The sequence below is a fragment of the Lithobates pipiens genome, unplaced genomic scaffold (genome assembly GCF_037356315.1).
Source record: "Lithobates pipiens isolate NorthernLeopardFrog02 unplaced genomic scaffold, aLitPip1_a1.2 Scaffold_110, whole genome shotgun sequence".
Taxonomy (NCBI): Eukaryota; Metazoa; Chordata; class Amphibia; order Anura; family Ranidae; genus Lithobates; species Lithobates pipiens.
Genome location: NW_027507697.1, coordinates 681356 through 703979, shown reverse-complemented (window position 1 = coordinate 703979; position 22624 = coordinate 681356). Strand labels below are relative to the sequence as shown.

Below are 22624 nucleotides of genomic sequence, written 5' to 3'. Positions count from 1 at the left end.
CAGGGGAGGGGGGGCGGACAGGAGGTCAGAGGCTGCAGGGGGGAGGGGGGGCGGACAGGTGGTCAGATGCTGCAGGGAGGGGGCGTTCGGGAGGTCAGAGGCTGCGGGGGGGTGAACAAGAGGTCAGAGGCTGCAGGGGGAGGGGAGGGGGCGCACAGGAGGTCAGAGGCTGCAGGGGGGAGGGGGGCGGACAGGTGGTCAAATGCTGCAGGGGAGGGGGGCGTTCAGGAGGTCAGAGGCTGCTGGGGGGACGTAAGAAGAGGCACACGCCACCAGACAAGACTTCACTGAGCGCTGCCTTACTTTTAAAAATGGCGCCATTGTGGCACTGCGCATGCGCCCGCCTTTCCGAAAATTGCTGAGCGTGTACGGACTCGGCCCGAGCACGGCCAGCTCTGGAACAGCGCTGGCGCTTGCGCAGTTTTGTGTTGGCCCGGCCCCACAGCCATATTTTTTTCAGGCACCGCTGCCCTCACAGCGGCCCCAGGGACAGCCAGGCAGCCGGCCCACCGGGAAATTTCCCGGTATCCCGGTAGGCCAGTCCTGCCCTGACAGCAACCCACCCATAGCAACCCATCTACAGCAACCTACCCATAGCAACCAGTCCACAGCAACCCACCCATAGTAACCCATCCACAGCAACCCTCCCCTAGCAACCTTTCCCTAGCAACACAATCACAACAACCCTTCCATAGCAACCCATCCATAGCAACCCATCCATAGCAACCCACCACTAGCAACCCATCCACAGCAACCCACCCATAGCAACCCGTCCATATCAACCGTCCATAGCAACCCACCCATAGCAACCCTCCCCTAGCAACCTTTCTATAGCAACCCATCCACAGCAACCCTCCCATAGCAAACCCATCCACAGTAACCCTCCCCTAGCAACCTTTCCATACCAACCCATCCATACCAATCCTTCCACGGCAACCCACCCATAGCAACCCTTCCACAGCAACCCACCCATATCAAGCCTTCCACAGCAACCTTTCCATAGCAACCCATCCATATCAATCGTCCATAGCATGGATGTGGCAATTAGAATCCACAGAAACCACCCTGTGATAGATACACACTGCCCTTACAACCGTCCATAGCAACCCTTCCACAGGAACCCACCCATAGCAACTCATCCACAGCAACCCACCCATAGCAACCCATCCATAACAACTCTTCCATAGCAACCCATCCACAACAACTGTTCCATCGCAACCCTTCCATAGCAACCCATCCCTACCAATTGTCAAAAAGGTTACCTGGTCCCACGATGTGCTGGCCGCTCTGGTGTACCCTTCATAGCAACCTGTCAATAGCAACCCATCCATAGCAACCCATCCATATCAACCATCCATAGCAACCCTTCCACAGGAACCCACCCATAGCAACCCATCCACAGCAACCCACCCATAGCAACCTATCCACAGTAACCCTCCCCTAGCAACCTTTCCATAGCAACCCATCCATATCAACCCTTCCACAGCAACCCACCCATAGCAACCTTTCCATAGCAACCCATCCATATCAACCCTCCATAGAAACCCTTCCACAGGAACACACCCATAGCAATCCATCCATAGCAACCCACCCATAGCAACCCATCCACAGTAACCCTCCCCTAGCAACCTTTCCATAGCAACCTACCCATAGACACCCTTCCACAGCAAACCACCCATAGCAACCTTTTCATAGCAACCCATCCATATAAACTGTCCATAGCAACCTGTAAATAGCAACCCCTCTATAGAAACCCTTCAATAGCAACACATTCACAGCAACCCTTCCATGGTAACACACTCATATAAACCATCCATAGCAACCCTTCATAGCAACCTGTCAATAGCATCCCATCCATAGCAACCCTTCCATAGCAACCCATCCATATCAACTGTCCATAGTAACCCATCCATAACAACCCTTCCATAGCAACCCCTCCATAGCAACCCACCCATAGTAGCCCTTCCATAGCATCCCATCCATAGTAACCCATCCATATCAACCGTCCATAGCACCCCTTCCATAGCAACCTGCCTATAGCAATCTGTCCATAGCAACCCATCCATACCAACCCATGCATAGCAACCCTTCCATAGCAACCCACCCACAGCAACCCATCCATAGCAACCCATCTGTAACAACACCCGAGTATGAAAGGGGTTAAAGTTGTTTAGGACATTCCCTTCCCAAACACCAAGGCAGCTACCGAACACTCCAATCAGCCGAACAAGAAACCCATATGAATAACTCTCCCTGCAAGTACAAGACGAGGCCCTGTCTTGAGGGTCAAACAGGAATGAATCTTTATTTTGAGCTCTCACACAAATATATACAGCAGGATGAAAATACAACCTCTCACCAGAAACCTAATTAACATGAGCTAATTATCTAATCCTTTAGACAGCCTAGGTGACTCAGAGACATGACCTTTAGGACAGACTTTACGTCTCCTAGCTCACTGACTATACAATACACTTTATCATACATCTCCTTCATACAATTGCAGGGTTATTTAGCACACTAGATGAAAAGACTCTTTAGAAGCTGTGACAAGTCATACTAGACTAATTTACATTATAGCACACACAGAGACAGGTGGCTTGAATTGACATCAGCATCTCCTAACAGTATTTGTCCCAGTATTATGAATCAGCCACTATTTCGAAAATGGCAGATGCAGGGCTCATTATTTTCTTGGTCACCCTGCGCCCAAAAGTGACTCCCGTCACATGGCTCCCTCCTTGTGGGACACTCTGGCAGACCCAGGTTGATCCTTCTCGGGTCAACTTGGGGATGTCCACAACTAGGAGGCCGGAGTGACGTCTGTTTGCCGGGACAACCCATCAGCATTGCCATTTTGCTTACCGGGTTAGTAGCTGATGGTGAAGTTGTACGGTTGCAGGGCCTACGTGAACCAGGTGCTCCTCCCAAGACCCAGTGTAGATCGCAATGTCATAAAGGTATGCACATGCAAAATCCTGAAAGCCATCGAGGAGCCTATCCACCATATGTTGGAAGGTAGCCAGGGCATTTTTCATCCCGAATGGCATGACCTTAGACTGGTACAGGCCAAACGGAGTAACAAATGCCAACTTGAGGATAGCATCCTCGCAGCAACCTGCCATTGTCTCCTGAGACCCGGTTAAGCCAGACCAATGGGTTGTGGTCGGTAACTAATGAAAATTCCCTTCCATACAAATAAGGGTTCAACTTTTTAAGGGCTCAGACCAGGGCCAAGCACTCCTTCTCCACTGCCCCATAGCTCACATCTCGGGGTAATAGCTTTCTGCTCAAGTATGCGACAGCGTGTTCTCCTCCATCCTCCCCAATTTGGCTCAGCACAGCCCCCAGTCCAAACATGGAAGCGTCTGTGTGGACAATGAAACGTTTGTTAGGTACTGGGGCAGCCAAGACAGGGGCATTTACAAGTGCTTGCTTGATGGCTAGAAACACGGCTTCACAAGCTGGAGACCACAGGACCTGCCTAGGTAAACTATTTTTCGTCAGGTCAGTCAGGGGCTTGGCAAAAGCACTATAATCAGGGATAAAACGTCAGTAGTACCCTGCAGTCCCCAAGAAGGCTAAACCTGGGTCTTAGTACGGGGTGTGGGCCAGTTAGCTACTGTCTCTACCTTGGCTGTCTCTGGTCTCTGATTCCCACACCCTACTCTGCGTCCCAGGTACTGCTCCTTCGCCATACCTAGATGCATTTGTCTGGTGTCAAGGCCAGGCCTGCGGCCCGAATCTTGTCCAGAACCACCCCTACGTGAACCAGGTTTTCCTCCCAAGACCCACTGTAGATCGCAATGTCATCCATGTATGCACATGCAAAATCCTGAAAGCCATCGAGGAGCCTATCTACCATACGTTGGAAGGTAGCCGGGGCATTTTTCCTCCCAAATGGCATGACCTTAGACTGGTACAGGCCTAACGGGGTAACAAATGCCAACTTGAGGATAGCATCCTCAGCCAGGGGAATCTGCCAATAGACCTTATACAGGTCTATTGTAGTTAAATAACGTCCCCTGGCTATACGATCTAGCAGTTCGTCTACCCTGGGCATTGGGTAGGCGTCAGTGGTGGTCTTCTCATTGAGTCGCCTGTAGTCCACGCAGAACCGAGTAGTTCCGTATTTCTTAGGCACCAGGACTACAGGCGAGGCCCAAGGGCTATCAGAGGGCTCAATGTCTCCTAACTGAATCATCTCTTGTATCTCCTTCTGCATTCCTTCTCAGACTGCTTTAGGGATATGGTAGGGGGCTGTCAAAGGGATGCTTGTCCAGGGGTCTCTACCTTATGCACAGACAGGGTCATGTAGCCTGTTTTTTTGGGAGAAAGTCGCCTGTTTCTCCCACAGAAGCTGATTAGCCTGTTCCTTCTTTGTGGGGCTTAACCATCCCCTAGCTGTACGAGGCTAATGAGGTCAGTCTGGGGGTCTCTTTCTAGTAAGTCTGGGAGGGGTAAACTTTCTCAGTCATCCTCAGCAGGGGCACATACTGCAGCAACATCCTCCTGCCGTTCCTGATACTCCATCAGCATGTTCACATGAAAGGTTTGCTGGATTCTTTCATCTGCACAGCTGTCAATAACATAGGTAGTATCACATACCTGGGCTACACTGTTCCACAACACTCCAGGCTAGGACACATTGTAGTTTGAGAGTTTAACAATGGATTGCACAATCAAGTCAATCAACCTGCACGAATCGATCCTATTAGTATAAGTATATGAGGATAGAGTTAGAGACTAGTATGACCAAAAAATAAGAGAAGAAGAATGGACGGTGTGGACAGTCCAAGCTCTAATCATCCAACTTACTTTAACTCGCGGTGTCCAAACTAAAGTGTCCTGCAGAGCCGACAGACCCCTGCATCGTGGGTCTGCCTATTATCTCCCACTCACTTGGCGTCGCGTCACGTACGCCAAGTGAGAGCGGACAGAAAAGCAGAACTGCGCATGCTTCCAGGGTATTGGAGCCTACAAGCCCCATGATGCCCTGCAGCGGCGGTTCCGTAACCACGGTAACTTAAACGCCGCTACGGGCATTCATAGGAGCTGCAGGGACAGCAGCTTAAAAGGTTTGCTGTAAAACAGCAACCAGCTGCAAATCGCCAACCGGTCGGGACACATAGATCGTATCGAGCAGCCTCCATATTAACGGGTCGGGCTTCCACACAGCCCGACCCGTGCGTCCATACAGGCACCAGTCATGGGGAGGAGAGGTCCGCTTCCCAAAGGGGTCCCCGTCGAGAGGATGGGCACAAGGGGGAGAAGATATGAAACTGATAGAAAAATAAGAAATAATAATGCACAAATAAGTAATCGTTAATGGGTTAGACCAGCGGGCAGGTAGTGGGCTGGACTTATTAGCCAAAATCCACACAGTTGCAAGACAATAAATGGAAAATTATTGATGAAATGAACACTAAAAAAAAAGGAAATTTTTTTTTTTTTTTTTTTGTATAGACTAAACACAATTAATATGCAATGGGGACAATTAATTAAGCAATTTATGACTTTCAACAATATACCACAAATGTAAACCCCATGTCGGCATAGTCATTGAAGACAAAAATTAAAACACATGTTGGAATCTTAAACGACCCTTGACATCAAAGTGGTACTGTATAATACTGTTTAAATGACTAAGCATTGGTACAAAAAATACTTATACACAAAGGAAAAATTGTATAACTATAATAACAAGATAATTATACTATATGCGGAACGGGGAAAACAGAGGAAGGAAGAAAAAACAAAAAAAGGGAAAAAGGGCCTAGTGACGATATAGGATATAGAAAGTAATAGAAATGTATAGCGGTTAATAAGGAAGACAGGTTCCAGAGGCACTGGAGTATGGATCTTAATTCGAGTTGTATTAAAAAATTTATATTTATAATTTGTATAGATGGATAAATACTGCTGAATACAAATCAAAAATTAAGTATCAGGATTAGTTTAAAGAAAATGTTTGTAAGTTATATATTCATTTAATCCCAGATTTTTAGTGGCCTCCAGAGTATATATCCATCTGGTTTCCAGTTGCAAAAGGCGGGTATCAATTTCACCCCCTCGAGCATGGAGAGGTACATGCTCAAGGGCAGAAAAATGTACAACATTGGGGTCAAAGTTATGAAACTGACCTATATGTCTGTTCAATGCTGTAGTGCAAAGTCGTTTAAATAATGGTAACATGTGGCCCCTAATCCTTTTAAAAAACGGATGCTTAGTTTTTCCGATATAGAAACATCCGCAGGAACAGCTAGCAAGATAGACTATTCCTACGGTTTTACATGTTACATTATATCTGATGGTATGACGAGACCCATCAGGTAATGTAGTGTATGATGAATTGGAAATGAAACGACAAACATCGCAGTGGCCAGAACCCACTAGATTCCTGGGGTTCCTCTCTGTACTCAAAAAACAGGTGAGGCAGGAATCTCTCTTAGTCTCTGCAGGCATCCAAAAAGGTCCTCAGAATTTTCTTGAGGGTCCCGTTAAAGTGCTTGCATAGACCATTAGTCTGGGGGTGGCAAGGTGAGCTCAGCAAGGACTTAATATTGTACACCTTCCATAACTGCTGGGTGAGCACAGCAGCAAACTGGGTTCCCAGGTCAAAGAGAATCTCCTTAGGGAACCCCACTCTAATAAATATCTTAACCAGGGCATCAGCTACTGTCTCTGCTTCAATGTTGGACATAGCTACTGCCTCTGGGTAACGGGTGGCGTAGTCCACCACGGTGAGAATATACTTCTTCCCAGATGGACTAGGCCTGGCCAAGGGACCCACAATGTCAATGGCTGTGCGGTAAAATGGCTCCCCAATAATAGGCATGGACATAAGTCTGGCCTTAGGGTGGTCCCCCCGCTTACTTACCCATTGACATGTGTCACACGTTTTGCAGTACTGTCGTACATCCTGGTTAAAATTGGGCCAGAAGAAATTCTGTGTAATTCTATGGGCTGTGCGACAGGATCCTAGATGTCCTGCTAGTGGTACATCATGCCCGATTCGCAGAATCTCCAGCTGGTATTTCTTAGGTACCACCAGCTGTCGTTTCTGCGAAGGGGCTTTACTTCTCGGGGATGGCTTAGGGATCCTATACAGTCTATCCCCCACCCATTCATAAAGCTCCCCATCTATTCCCCTTTTCTGAGTATCTGCCTTAGCCCTATCCTTGTGTAAGGATGGGTCCTCCCGGGTTTCCCTCCCGAATGCCTCTGGGGTATCCCAGCCTAGGGGAGCCTGATCTAAGGTACATGTCGGGGAAGATAGTCTTACTTGGGTCTCAGCAGCAAGCGGGCCAGTTCCAACAGCACAAGTCTGGGCATGGGAAGTCACTGGGTTGGCTTCACCGGGGCATTGGGGCATAAGCAGAAATGAGGGGGGCCCAAATCATTCCCTAGTAGTACATCTGCTGGCAAATCCTTCATCACCCCCACATTCACGTGTCCCAAACCAACCCTCCAATCCAGGTGAACAATGGGTAGTTGGAAAACAGTGCCTCCTGCTACCCTTACAGCTACAGTGTCTCCTCTGTGTTGGCTCTCTGGGATGAGGTTCTTCTGTAGTAGGGTCATGGTGGCACCAGTATCACGTAGGCCATTGGCTACCTTTTCATTAACCCGGAAGAGTCTGCCTGTGTTGCTGCTGGTTGTTCTGGTTAGCTGCTTGTACTGGATCAGCCTCGAGCAAGACGCCCCAATGTTCTTCCTCCTCAACGCAGTGAGCCGCAGGCATGGATGTGCAGGGATTCCCCCCTGCTGGCTTTCTCCATGACTGGGACTGCCTGGCTGGATTCAATGGACAGACTGGCTTTTTGTGCCCTAGCTGTTTACACCCAAAACACCTGATAGGTTGTGAGTAGTCCTGGGAGTTGAACCTGGGCTGCTGAGAATAAGTGGTCACTGGAGGTGCTGCTGTATGGCGGTGACTGTGGTTGGTAGGCGCCAGCTGGTGGGGGTCCCGCTGATCAATAATCCACCCAAGCTGTTGTCTTGACCACAGGGTTATCCAGTTTGTGGGAGTCTGTGTATTCGTCCTCCAGGCGAGCTGCTTTGAAGAAGTGCTCCAGCAGGAACCGGAAGGAAGCACCCCTTCCCCGGATATTGCTTGCCATCCAGCAACCCAGTGGGATGCCGTGCGGTGTAGGTGGCATGCCCACTTGGTATATGAGTCTCCAGTCTGCTTGCTCATCTCTCAGAACCGCCTCCTGTATGTCTCTTCTTGTTCTGCCATATCAGAAATTCTCTTTTCTCTGTTGGGTTTGTTTGGTTTCTGAACTGGTTTTGATTAGTTTTAGATCTGCAGACAAGGAATGATAAATACGATCCTTCCTTTGAACAAGAACAAGAAGGTCCCAGGAGCCCAAAAAAAATAAATCAGATGCTAGATGGAGTAGTTCTTGTATGTATAGAAACCCTCCTATTACCCCCCTCACATCCACATCTTATTATTGTGTGACCAACACCATCCAAATAATTCTTACTTTCATTTCCCAAAGTTATCCGACTACAATGGAGACCTGTATAGATCAGGTGATGACACCAATGAGGATGGAGGAGGACCGGAGTCACATGACTGAGGAGATACTAAACCTCACCCTGGAGATCATCTACCTACTGACCGGAGAGGTGAGGAGGATTCTGGGAGGTCACATGACATCATTCTTATCTCTATTAATAAAACACAGACCTGACCGGAGAGGTGAGGAGGATTCTGGGAGGTCACATGACATCATTCTTATCTCTATTAATAAAACACAGACCTGACCGGAGAGGTGAGGGGGATTCTGGGAGGTCACATGACATCACTCTTATCTCTATTAATAAAACACAGACCTGACCGGAGAGGTGAGGGGGATTCTGGGAGGTCACATGACATCATTCTTATCTCTATTAATAAAACACAGACCTGACCGGAGAGGTGAGGGGGATTCTGGGAGGTCACATGACATCACTCTTATCTCTATTAATAAAACACAGACCTGACCGGAGAGGTGAGGGGGATTCTGGGAGGTCACATGACATCACTCTTATCTCTATTAATAAAACACAGACCTGACCGGAGAGGTGAGGAGGATTCTGGGAGGTCACATGACATCACTCTCATCTCTATTAATAAAACACAGACCTGACCGGAGAGGTGAGGAGGATTCTGGGATTCTAACATGATATTACTATTGGTTCCCCAATACAGAGATTTCCTCTTGTGAAGTCCGGTGATCATATGACCATCACAGTGCCTCCATGTGACTCCCTAAAACCTGAGAGACACAACATGGAGAAGATTCTAGAAGTCACCAAGAAGATGATGGAGCTGCTGACAGGAGAGGTGAGGAGGATTCTGGGAATTCTGGGACATTATCCAGTAACAGACAAGGGATGTGTCTGGATGGTGACTGTATCATTGTGTGTGTCAGGTTCCTATAAGGTGTCAGGATGTCACTGTCTATTTCTCCATGGAGGAGTGGGAGTATTTAGAAGGACACAAGGATCTCTACAAGGACGTCATGATGGACAATCAGCCGCCCCTCACATCACCGGGTAAGAGGAGACTTTATTGTAAAGGAGAGAGCAGTACGGAGGCTCCACCCATCCCCCATCATCTGATAAACACATAGAAACAATGTATTCAGTCAGTGTGTGTGTTTCCTACAGATGGATCCAGTAATGGGAACCCACTAGAGAGATGTCCCCGTCCTCTGTATTCCCGGGATTCCACACAGGAAGGTCACACCATCCCCCACCATCATCAGGTAGATGAGGAACAGTCACTGATAGTATCATTAGGATCTGTACATTATCTGCATTGTTACCACTGATGTCATTTTTATTCTATATTAAGAGTGGAAACCTGAGAGATCCTAAAGTTGAGGTTAAAGAAGAGGTAAAAGAGGAGGATGATGAGGAAGAACACAGAGATCTGTACCAGGACACCATGGTGGAGTCATCCAGATACAGGAACCCACCAGAGCAATGTCCTCTGTATTCCCGGAATTCCACACAGGAAGGTCACACCATCCCTCCATATTGCAAGGTTGGTGGGATGGAGGTTATCAAACTCACTTATAGAGACAATGGGGCTGATTTACAAAGCATTTGCGCCATGAGTTGCGGCGCACGCCGACACGCAACAGGCGTTTTCGTATTCACAAAGCATTTGTGCCCTTTTCGTATTCACAAAGCATTTGTGCCTGTAACAGTGCAATTCCCCATTTACTATGAGCATGCCGGCGCACGGGCGGCCGCGATCTGTGCGCCGCTATAGACCTGGCGAATGGCATCTTCAACTCAGAATTAAAAGAAGCTGGAAGTGCGAATATGATGGGGGTGATGTGAGGAAGTATAGATATGACTGTCCAAGTAACAAATATGCCCAAAATAGAACGGAAAAGTAACTTCCTCTGAACAAGCTTGCTGCGCCTGCAAATACACTTGGAACTGCGCTAGGTCAATTTATGCACTGCGCATGCGCAAGCGGCATTTGCACCCGTTCAAGTGCTCAGGTTCACTGCACTGGCAAAATCTTAGTAAATGTCAAGCCATGTAGGTTCATTTGCATAAGTTGAACAGGCGCACCTCCCAACTTGACTTTTTTTTTTTTTTTTCGCTGGTTCACTTCTACAGGTTTTTTTAAGGCTATTTGCACACAGGTCATGTTAGGATTAAGAGAAAAAAAAATGCATGGGGGTCCCCTAAAATTCCATACCAGGCCCTTCAGGTCTGGTATGGATATTAAGGAGAATCCACGTGCCCCAAAAAAATGGCGTGGGGGTCCCCCCTTATCTGAGCACGCAACCTGGCAGGCCGCAGGAAAAGTGGGGGGGCGAGAGAGCACCCCCCCTCCTTAACCGTACCAGGCCACATGCCCTCAACATTGGGAGGATTCTTTGGGGCCCCCCCCAAATCACCTTGTCCCCATGTTGATGAGGACAAGGGCCTCATCCCCACAACCCTGGCCGGTGGTTGTGGGGGTCTGCAGGCTGGGGGCTTATTGGAATCTGGAAGCCCCCTTTAACAAGGAGACCCCCAGATCCTGGTTTCCCCCCTGTGTGAAATGGTAAGGGATACAAAAATACCCCTACCATTTCACCAAAAAAGTGACAAAAGTGTAAAAAATGACAAGAGACAGTTTTTGACAATTCCTTTATTAAAGTCTTCTTTCATCTTCTTTCTTCTGGTCTTCCTTCTTCCTTTCTTCATCCTTCGGGTTCTTCTTCCGATCCTTTTCTTCTTGCTCTGGTGTTCTCGTCCGGCATCTTCCTCCACAGCGCCTCTCTTCGTTCTCGGGCCGCTCCGTGCAATGGGAGGCTCCCGCTGTGTGATGCTTCTCTTCTTCTGACAGGTCTTATATAACGGAGGGCGGTGCCACCTGGTGACTCCACCTCCCTCTTCTGAAAGAAGACTTTAAAAAAGGAATTGTCAAAAACTGTCTCTTGTCATTTATAACACTTTTGTCACTTTTTTGGTGAAATGGTAGGGTACTGTGAGGGGTTCGCTCGGCAGCGGGTGTGTGTGACCCCCTGGATGGGTTTACAACACAAAATCAGGCACAGCAGACAGCGTTGTAGGTGGAAAATACAAAAGGTGCAGTTTATTTATGCTCCATGCAGTGAAAAATATAACAGCCAAACAAAAATAAAACATGAAAATAAATCCTGGTCAGCTTGACCTCTAATCACACACATGGATTCCCTGTCTAACAACTGAGTGCAGCCTTGTGCCGCACCAGTCCCTGTCTCTGTTGTAGAGGTTTGCCACACAGGCGTTACCTCACCGCACAGAACAGGTGTCACACTCCCCAGTCTATACAAACACAAAACTGGTTCCAGAATGGAGCATCTCCCTAAGCATGCTGGGGTTTTTTGTAGAGGTCTTAATGAGCCCACTTACTTCAGCTGGGCTCATTAACTCTTCCCCTGTAGGACTCCCAGCACTCCCCTCTAGTTGTACAAGTCCGCATAAAGCCTGAATCTAGGGCAAACATATTTTCCATCCTGGATACAACCAGGTGATTTTTACCTGCGTGCTGCCACAGGTACCCTTACCATTTCACAGGGGGGAGGCCGGGATCTGGAGGTCTCCTTGTTAAAGGGGGCTTCCAGATTCCGATAAGCCCCCCGCCCACAGACCCCCACAACCACCGGCCAGGGTTGTGGGGATGAGGCCCTTGTCCTCATCAACATGGGGACAAGATGCTTTGGGGAGGACCCCAAAGTATCCTCCCAATGTTGAGGGCATGTGGCCTGGTACGGTTCAGGAGGGGGGGCGCTCTCTCGCCCCCCCCCTTTTCCTGCGGCCTGCCAGGTTGCATGCTCGGATAAGGGTCTGGTATGGATTTTGAGGCGGACCCCCATGCCATTTTTTTTTAGGGTGTGGGGTCCCCCTTAATATCCATACCAGACCTGAAGTGCCTGGTATGCTCTTGGAGGGGAACCTGTGCTGTTTTTTTTTATTTCATTAAAGTCGCCTGGCCTGGGGGGCGACTTAAAGTTGTGTTGTAAGTCACCCCAAGTCGCCCTGTGGTTCACACTCATGTCGTGTCCAAGTTGCCTCCCAAAGTCGCTCTGGAAGTCGTGTTGCCCCTCTGTGAATGGACTGTTAATGATACGGGCGTGCGCTATTATGAATTGCGCCGGCATATTATGTGCTTATGCGTGCGCCGCTTCATACGCTCAGTTGATAATTTATCTGGTGCATTCATCTTAGTAAATCAGCCCCAATGTGTGTATTTTCTATGTGATGTCACAATCATAAATCTTCTATCTTACAGATGATATTCTCTCTCATTTTCTTGGTTTAGAGTGGAGATCCAATCGATATAGAATTTGAGGTGAAATCAGAAGAAGAAGAGAGGTATGTGAGGGATGATCAGCAGTCTATGGAGGAGGATGGAATAACGGGGACACTTATAGAGGAGGACACTCCTACAGAGATCAGCACAGGTGGGTCATTAACACTAAATACCTCCCTCCACCCATACTGCTCACTGATTGGTCCAGAGTAGGGCGGGGGCTGGGTGATATCAGCCTGTAATCCCCTGGTCACTTTCCTGAGCTGTGTTCCCCGTCCTGTATTCCTGGATTTCTCTCCGATAATCTTCCTTCTCTGTGCTGCCGACACAATTTATGTATCTAGACTGGATTTATGGAGATTCTGGGGATCAGCTGGCTGCAAAATGTTCATTTTCCCCATAGATGTTACTAGATCTAGGCACCTGGGGTATGTGATTTGGCTCTTCTGCCCCATACCCGGGTATGACAAGAACTCTGACAGAACAATCCCCCCAGGATTACTTGCTCTGTTGTCTGCTGGCTGTGCCGGGTGGAGGGATATGTCTGTATAGTCTCAGACCCAAGTCAGGAGATGGGAGGCAGCGGTGTGGGACCTCTGCAACTTGTCTCATGTAATCATTTCATCTTCCACTGATTACTGAATACCAATATTATGAGTCCTGACCCTTAGGCGGCGTACACACGGGCGGACTGTCTGCCCAACTAAGTTCGTCAGACAATCCGACAGACAGTCCGCTCAAACTTTTGAATGAACGGACTTGCCCACACACGGCACTTTTTAAGCGGACTAGGTTCGCCGTACTAAGTCCGCAACTTTTGAAATGAACGAACTCGCCCACACACGTGGAGGAAAGTCCGCTCATTTCGAGCGCGTGTCAAGGTAGGCGGGGCACGCGACGGAGATGTCGCGGGCCCCGCCGCCTGGTATGGACTTAAAGGGGAACCCCAACGCCGAAAAAAATCGGCGTGGGGGTCCCCCCAAAGTCCACAACAGACCCTTGTCCGAGCACGCTACCTGGCCGGCCAGGAAAGGGGGGCGAGCGAGCGCGCCCCCCCTCCTGAGCCGTACCAGGCCGCGTGCCCTCAACATGGGGGGTGCCTTGGGGAAGGGGGGGCCGCGCGGCCCCCCCACCCCAAAGCACCTTGTCCCCATGTTGATGAGGACAAGGGCCTCTTCCCGACAACCCTGGCCATTGGTTGTCGGGGTCTGCGGGCGGGGGGCTTATCGGAATCCGGGAGCCCCCTTTAATAAGGGGGCCCCCGGATACCGTCCCCCCACCCTATGTGAATGAGTATGGGGTACAATGTACCCCTACCCATTCACCTGTGAAAAAAAGTACAAAAAAAAACACAACACAGGGTTAAAATATTTTATTGCACAGCTCCAGGGGTCTTCCGTCTTCGGGGATCTTCTCGCCGGACTCCTCCGCTATCTTCTTGTAGCTCTTTTGCTAGCGGAGGAGCCCGGCTTTCTTCCTCCGCGCCGCCGGCCTCTTCTCCCGACTTCGGGGGTCTTGTCCCCCTCTTCGGTTCTTCTGCCGGGCCACTGCGCCTTCTTATAGCTCTTTTAGAGGCGGTGGCCCGGTCTTCTGTCGCCGCTGTCTCTGTCGCCGCCGCCTTCCGTTCTTCTTCTTCTTCTTCTTCTTCTCCAGGAGATGTTGACACGACGATCTCTCCGGCCGGAATGCCAGAGCCGCGCTGCGCGGCCACTTATATAGTGACAATGGGGCGGTGTCACATAGTATATGTCACATGGGTTGGTCACATGGTGACCCCGCCCCTTACGATGTCATAGTCCCCATGTGACATCAACCCATGTGACCAACCCATGTGACATATACCATGTGACACCGCCCCATTGTCACTATATAAGTGGCCGCGCAGCGCGGCTCTGGCATTCCGGCCGGAGAGAGCGTCGTGTCAACATCTCCTGGAGAAGAAGAAGAAGAACGGAAGGCGGCGGCGACAGCGACAGCGGCGACAGAAGACCGGGCCACCGTCTCTAAAAGAGCTATAAGAAGGCGCGGTGGCCCGGCAGAAGAACCGAAGAGGGGGACAAGACCCCCGAAGTCGGGAGAAGAGGCCGGCGGCGGGGAGGAAGAAAGCCGGACTCCTCCGCTAGCAAAAGAGCTACAAGAAGATAGCGGAGGAGTCCGGCGAGAAGACCCCCGAAGACGGAAGACCCCCGGAGCTGTGCAATAAAATATTTTAACCCTGTGTTGTGTTTTTTTTTGTACTTTTTTTCACAGGTGAATGGGTAGGGGTACATTGTACCCCATACTCATTCACATAGGGTGGGGGGCCGGTATCTGGGGGCCCCCTTATTAAAGGGGGCTCCCGGATTCTGATAAGCCCCCCGCCTGCAGACCCCGACAACCAACGGCCAGGGTTGTCGGGAAGAGGCCCTTGTCCTCATCAACATGGGGACAAGGTGCTTTGAGGTGGGGGGGGGCGCGGCCCCCCCTTCCCCAAGGCACCCCCCATGTTGAGGGCACGCGGCCTGGTACGGCTCAGGAGGGGGGGCACTCTCGCTCGCCCCCCTTTCCTGGCCGGCCGGGTAGCGTGCTCGGACAAGGGTCTGTTGTGGACTTTGGGGGGACCCCCACGCCGATTTTTTTCAGCGTTGGGGTTCCCCTTTAAGTCCATACCAGGCGGCGGGGCCCGCAACGTCTCCTTCGCGGGCCCCGCCTACCTGGAGACGCGCTCGAAATGAGCAGACTTTTCTCCGGGCGGGAACAGTTTGCTCATTTCGAAAGTACAGCGGACTGGCCCACACACGGGCGGACTGTCCGCTCAAACCAAGTTTGGACGAACAGTTTTACGGAAATTCCGTAAGACTTTGTTCGTCAGACAGTCCGCTGAAACTGTCCGCTGAAGCCCATACACGAGCGGACTGTCCGCTGAAACACTGTTCAGCGGACAAAGTTGGGCGAACAGTCCGCCCGTGTGTACGCGGCCTTACACTGCATACTTTATATTCTACATTACATACTCCTGACCCTTACACTGTATACTTTATATTCTACATTACATACTCCTGACCCTTACACTGTATACTTTATATTCTACATTACATACTCCTGACCCTTACACTGTATACTTTATATTCTACATTACATACTCCTGACCCTTACACTGTATACTTTATATTCTACATTACATACTCCTGACCCTTACACTGTATACTTTATATTGTACATTACATACTCCTGACCCTTACACTGTATACTTTATATTGTACATTACATACTCCTGACCCTTACACTGTATACTCTATATTGTACATTACATACTCCTGACCCCTGCACTATATACGCTATATTGTACATTACATACTCCTGACCCTTACACTGTATACTTTATATTCTACATTACATAAGGGTTACTCGCCAGCAGTTGCTCCACCCAACCCAACCATTCCCCGCCCCTAAACACACCTTTATGAATTATCTCATGAAATTACACCAAAATGTTTTATGCAGAATTAAGTTACAAAATAAATATTAACTATAACTTTATGAGTGCCCCTCAATGCAGCGAAACCAGTGCCCATCAGTACAGCCTCAACTATGCCACTCAATACAGTCTCACCTGTGCAGAGGAAGAGTCAAGCTGGCCGATCATCAGAGAGCGGGGATTTCCTGCTGTAACAGCTTTCATTTGAATTGCTGGGTTCCCGGCACCGCTCACCATCACACAGTCCTGCCTCCTCACCGCTCACATCACACAGTCCCACCTCCTCACCCGGCGCCTCCTGGTATTGGACCGATGTTCTGTCTATCAAATATGCCAGACGAGGAGGCTGGGACTGTGTGACATGAGCGGTGCTGGGTGAGGAGGCGGGCTGTATGTGACGGTGAGTAGTGTGCAGGCGGGACTGTGTGATGTGAGCGGTGCTGGGTGAGGAGGCGGGACAGTGTGATGTGAGCGGTGCCGGGAACCTAGCAATTCCAATGAAAGCTGTTAAATTGGGTAATCCCCGCTCTCTTATGTTAGGCCAGCTTGACTCGTCCTCTCCTCTCTTCCCCCTGGCTAATATAACAGCTCCTGTTCAACCTCCGCCTGCTGGTGGTGCTCGCCCCCCTCCTCCGAGGCAGCCATCATTTTCCACTGGCAAAATGCGAGTAGGCGAGTGAAAAATTTGAGGGCCACCTTACACTATACACACTATATTGTACATTACATATTCCTGACCCCTGCACTATATAATTTATATTATACATTACATATTCCTGACCCCTGCACTATATAATTTATATTGTACATTACATATTCCTGACCCCTGCACTATATAATTTATATTGTACATTACATACTCCTGACCCCTGCACTATATACTCTATCTTGTACATTACATACTCCTGACCCCTGCACTATATACTCTATATTGTACATTACATCACTCTGATACTATATAGTCCTATCTATTCTATCCTATATAATAAGTTGTACATTACATTGTCCTGTTTTGTTACACCCATTTCCTACCAGCTGGACATTTTATATCGGATGATGTGATTGGAGCACAGACTTTTACATGGTGATAATAATGTGATAACATCCTCAGACTTTGGACCCTTAAACAGAAAGTGATAATGGGGGAGGAGTCAATAACCCAATGATGGGGGTCTTCAGGATCAGTCCAGTCTTCATCTTGGTGGTTCTCCCCCCATCCTCACTCTCTGACCTCTGGTGGGGCTCAGCCCCGCTGTTATTCATGACTAAATCATGGACTAAATAAGGAAGGTCAGGACTTCTTGTGTTGGGAAGATGGCAATGAGTGATAGAGGGGGAGGGGACACTCATCCTATAATCCCCTCATCACTGTCACTCCTATAGAAGACAGTTCTCGTTGTTTCCTCCCTCTCTGACTAAGGTCCATGAATAAAGAAATGATCTGGTAGGAGATCAGAGGACCCATTTACTCGTTACCTTGGGAGGGGAATTGTAAGATCCTCAGAGACAAAGCTGCCTGATGTGGGCGGAGTCCTGGTTTAGGGGAACCAATCAGCTGATGTCTAGTAATAATCTTTGTATTTCTATTTTAGTAGATGGACGGGAGACGAGGAAAACCTCAGAGGATCGTCTCACTTTGTCTCCGGACTGTAAAGTAGAAGATGAGGACATCACACAGTATAGTCCAGGAGAAAACCCGACTACCTCAAATGTCCATCCGGCACCACACAGTGTAGATGGACCATCGTCTTCCTCTTATCCCGAGGAACCTCAGACTGTGCGGGACGGTGCCGGACCATCGTCTTCCTCTTATCCTGAGGAACCTCAGACTGTGCGGGACGGTGCCGGACCATCGTATTCCTCTTATCCTGAGGAACCTCAGACTGTGCGGGACGGTGCCGGACCATCGTATTCCTCTTATCCTGAGGAACCTCAGACTGTGCGGGACGGTGCTGGACCATCGTATTCCTCTTATCCTGAGGAACCTCAGACTGTGCGGGACGGTGCCGGACCATCGTATTCCTCTTATCCCGAGGAACCTCAGACTGTGCGGGACGGTGCCGGACCATCGTATTCCTCTTATCCTGAGGAACCTCAGACTGTGCGGGACGGTGCCGGACCATCGTATTCCTCTTATCCCGAGGAACCTCAGACTGTGCGGGACGGTGCCGGACCATCGTATTCCTCTTATCCCGAGGAACCTCAGACTGTGCGGGACGGTGCCGGACCATCGTATTCCTCTTATCCCGAGGAACCTCAGACTGTGCGGGACAGTGCCGGACCATCGTATTCCTCTTATCCCGAGGAACCTCAGACTGTGCGGGACGGTGCCCGACCATCGTATTCCTCTTATCCCGAGGAACCTCAGACTGTGCGGGACGGTGCCGGACCATCGTATTCCTCTTATCCCGAGGAACCTCAGACTGTGCGGGACGGTGCCGGACCATCGTATTCCTCTTATCCTGAGGAACCTCAGACTGTGCGGGACGGTGCCGGACCATCGTATTCCTCTTATCCTGAGGAACCTCAGACTGTGCGGGACGGTACCGGACCATCGTATTCCTCTTATCCCGAGGAACCTCAGACTGGGCGGGACGGTGCCGGACCATCGTATTCCTCTTATCCCGAGGAACCTCAGACTGTGCGGGACGGTGCCGGACCATCGTATTCCTCTTATCCCGAGGAACCTCAGACTGTGCGGGACGGTGCCCGACCATCGTATTCCTCTTATCCTGAGGAACCTCAGACTGTGCGGGACGGTGCCGGACCATCGTATTCCTCTTATCCCGAGGAACCTCAGACTGTGCGGGACGGTGCCGGACCATCATATTCCTCTTATCCCGAGGAACCTCAGACTGTGCGGGACGGTGCCGGACCATCGTATTCCTCTTATCCCGAGGAACCTCAGACTGTGAGGGACGGTGCCGGACCATCGTATTCCTCTTATTCCGAGGAACCTCAGACTGTGCGGGAAAGTGCCGGACCATCGTATTCCTCTTATCCCGAGGAACCTCAGACTGTGCGGGACGGTGCCGGACCATCGTATTCCTCTTATTCCGAGGAACCTCAGACTGTGCGGGAAAGTGCCGGACCATCGTATTCCTCTTATTCCGAGGAACCTCAGACTGTGCGGGAAAGTGCCGGACCATCGTATTCCTCTTATCCTGAGGAACCTCAGACTGTGCGGGAAAGTGCCGGACCATCGTATTCCTCTTATCCTGAGGAACCTCAGACTGTGCGGGAAAGTGCCGGACCATCGTATTCCTCTTATTCCGAGGAACCTCAGACTGTGCGGGAAAGTGCCGGACCATCGTATTCCTCTTATTCCGAGGAACCTCAGACTGTGCGGGAAAGTGCCGGATCATCGTATTCCTCTTATCCCGAGGAACCTCAGACTGTGCGGGGCGGTGCCAGACCATCGTATTCCTCTTATCCTGAGGAACCTCAGACTGTGCGGGACGGTGCCGGACCATCGTATTCCTCTTATCCCGAGGAACCTCAGACTGTGCGGGACGGTGCCGGACCATCGCATTCCTCTTATCCCGAGGAACCTCAGACTGTGCGGGACGGGGCCGGACCATCGTATTCCTCTTATCCTGAGGGACCTCAGACTGTGCGGGACGGGGCCATCCTTCCAACAGAGAAGAGCTTTTCCTGTACTGAGTGCGGGAAGTGTTTCCGTTATGAATCCAAACTTAATAGGCATAACAGATCTCACACAGGGGAGAAGCCGTATTCCTGTCCTGAGTGTGGGAAATGTTTTTCAGAGAAGTCCAGTCTTTCCATACATGAGAGATCTCACACAGGGGAGAAGCCGTATTCCTGTCCTGAGTGTGGGAAATGTTTTTCAGAGAAGTCCCATCTTTCCAGACATCAGAGATCTCACACAGGGGAGAAGCCATATTCCTGTCCTGAGTGTGGGAAATGTTTTTCAGAGAAGTCCCATCTTTCCATACATCAGAGATCTCACACAGGGGAGAAGCTGTATTCCTGTCCTGAGTGTGGGAAATGTTTTTCAAAGAAGTCCAGTCTTTCCATACATGAGAGATCTCACACAGGGGAGAAGCCGTATTCCTGTCCTGAGTGCGGGAAATGTTTTTCAATGAAGTCCAGTCTTTCCATACATGAGAGATCTCACACAGGGGAGAAGCCGTATTCCTGTCCTGAGTGCGGGAAATGTTTTTCAATGAAGTCCAGTCTTTCCATACATGAGAGATCTCACACAGGGGAGAAGCCGTATTCCTGTCCTGAGTGCGGGAAATGTTTTTCAATGAAGTCCGATCTTTCCAAACATCAGAGATCTCACACAGGGGAGAAGCCGTATTCCTGTCCTGAGTGTGGGAAATGTTTTTCAATGAAGTCCCGTCTTTCCAAACATCAGAGATCTCACACAGGGGAGAAGCCGTATTCCTGTCCTGAGTGTGGGAAATGTTTTTCACAGAAGTCCCATCTTTCCATACATGAGAGATCTCACACCGGGGAGAAGCCGTATTCCTGTCCTGAGTGCGGGAAATGTTTTTCAGATAAGTCCCATCTTTCCATACATGAGAGATCTCACACCGGGGAGAAGCTGTATTCCTGTCCTGAGTGTGGGAAATGTTTTTCAGATAAGTCCAATTTTTCCACACATCAGAGATCTCACACCGGGGAGAAGCCGTATTCCTGTCCTGAGTGCGGGAAATGTTTTTCACAGAAGTCCAATCTTTCCACACATCAGAGATCTCACACCGGGGAGAAGCCGTATTCCTGTCCTGAGTGTGGGAAATGTTTTTCACAGAAGTCCCATCTTTCCATACATCAGAGATCTCACACCGGGGAGAAGCCGTATTCCTGTCCTGAGTGAGGGAATTGTCCCTCACTGAAGTCCTGTCTTCCTGTACATCAGGGGTCCCACACAACCCTCGAGGTGTATTAGTGCCTTGAGTGTGGGAAATGTTTGTATATGAATGTTGCTGGACTAGACAAGGGTTTTCTCAATAAATTTGTTTTGTTCTGTTCCGTTTAGATTTGTAAAAATTCATTCGTACTTCGTATTTCGTTACATAGTTAGTCAGGTTGAAAAAAAGTCCATCCAGTTCAACCAAAAAATAATAATATATATATATATAATAAATATCATACCAGCCCATATACCCAATTCTATACCCACAGTTGATCCAGAGGAAGGCAAAAAACCTCAGCAGAGCCATGATCCAATTTGCTAAAGCAGGGGAAAAAATTCCTTCCTGATCCCCCGAGAAGCAATCGGATTTTCCCCGGATCAACTTTACCTATAAATGTCATCCAGATATATTCTGTACACTTAGGAAATAATCCCGACCTTTCTTATAGCAATCCACTGATTGGGCCATAACCACCTCTGTAGGGAGTCTATTCCACATTTTCACAGCTCTTACTGTGAAGAAACCTTTCCGTATCTGGAGATGAAATCTCTTTTCCTCTAGATGTAAAGAGCGCCCCCCTTGTCCTCTTTGTTGACTGTAAAGTGAATAACTCAACACCAAGTTCACTATGTGGACCCCTTATATATTATACATGGTGATCATATCCCCCCTTAATCTCCTCTTATCAAGAGAATAAATTCAGTTCCTCTAATCTTTCCTCATAGCTGAGCTCCTCCATGCCTCTTATCAGTTTGGTTGCCCTTCTCTGCACTTTCTCCAGTTCCCCGATATCCTTTCTGAGAACTGGAGCCCAAAACTGAACGGCATATTCCAGATGAGGTGTTACTAATGATTTGTACAGATGATATCTCTCTCTCTGGAGTCCATACCTCTCTTATACAGGAAAGGACTTTGCTCACTTTGCAAACCGCAGCTTGGCATTGCATGTTATTATTGAGCTTATGATCTACCAAAACCCCCAGATCCTTGTTCACTATGGATCCCCCAGATCCTTGTTCACTATGGATCCCCCCAGATCCTTCTCCACTATGGATCCCCCCAGATCCTTCTCTACTATGGATCCCCCCAGATCCTTCTCCACTATGGATCCCCCATATCCTTCTCCACTATGGATCCCCCCAGATCCTTCTTCACTATGGATCCCCAGATCCTTCTCCACTATGGATCCCCCCAGATCCTTCTCTACTATGGATCCCCCCAGATCCTTCTCCACTATGGATCCCCCATATCCTTCTCCACTATGGATCCCCAGATCCTTCTCCACTATGGATCCCCCCCAGATCCTTCTCCACTATGGATCCCCCAGATCCTTCTCCACCATGGATCCCCCCAGATCCTTCTCCACTATGGATCCCCCCAGATCCTTTTCCACCATGGATCCCCCCAGATCCTTCTCCACTATGGATCCCCCCAGATCCTTCTCCACTATGGATCCCCCCAGATCCTTCTCCACTATGGATCCCC

At 49.5% G+C, this 22624-nt stretch overlaps 1 protein-coding gene across 1 annotated transcript; it reads left to right on the top strand.

Annotated features, from left to right (window-relative positions):
- Positions 1-7612: 7612 nt before the first annotated feature.
- LOC143961219 (uncharacterized) lies at positions 7613-21213 on the top strand. Its single transcript, XM_077470450.1, has 7 exons — positions 7613-8637; positions 9203-9337; positions 9426-9549; positions 9664-9761; positions 9851-10042; positions 12809-12950; positions 17849-21213. Exons 1-7 carry the CDS (start codon positions 8413-8415, stop codon positions 21097-21099), a joined length of 4167 nt encoding a protein of 1388 aa, XP_077326576.1. The 5' UTR covers positions 7613-8412; the 3' UTR covers positions 21100-21213.
- Positions 21214-22624: the final 1411 nt, after the last annotated feature.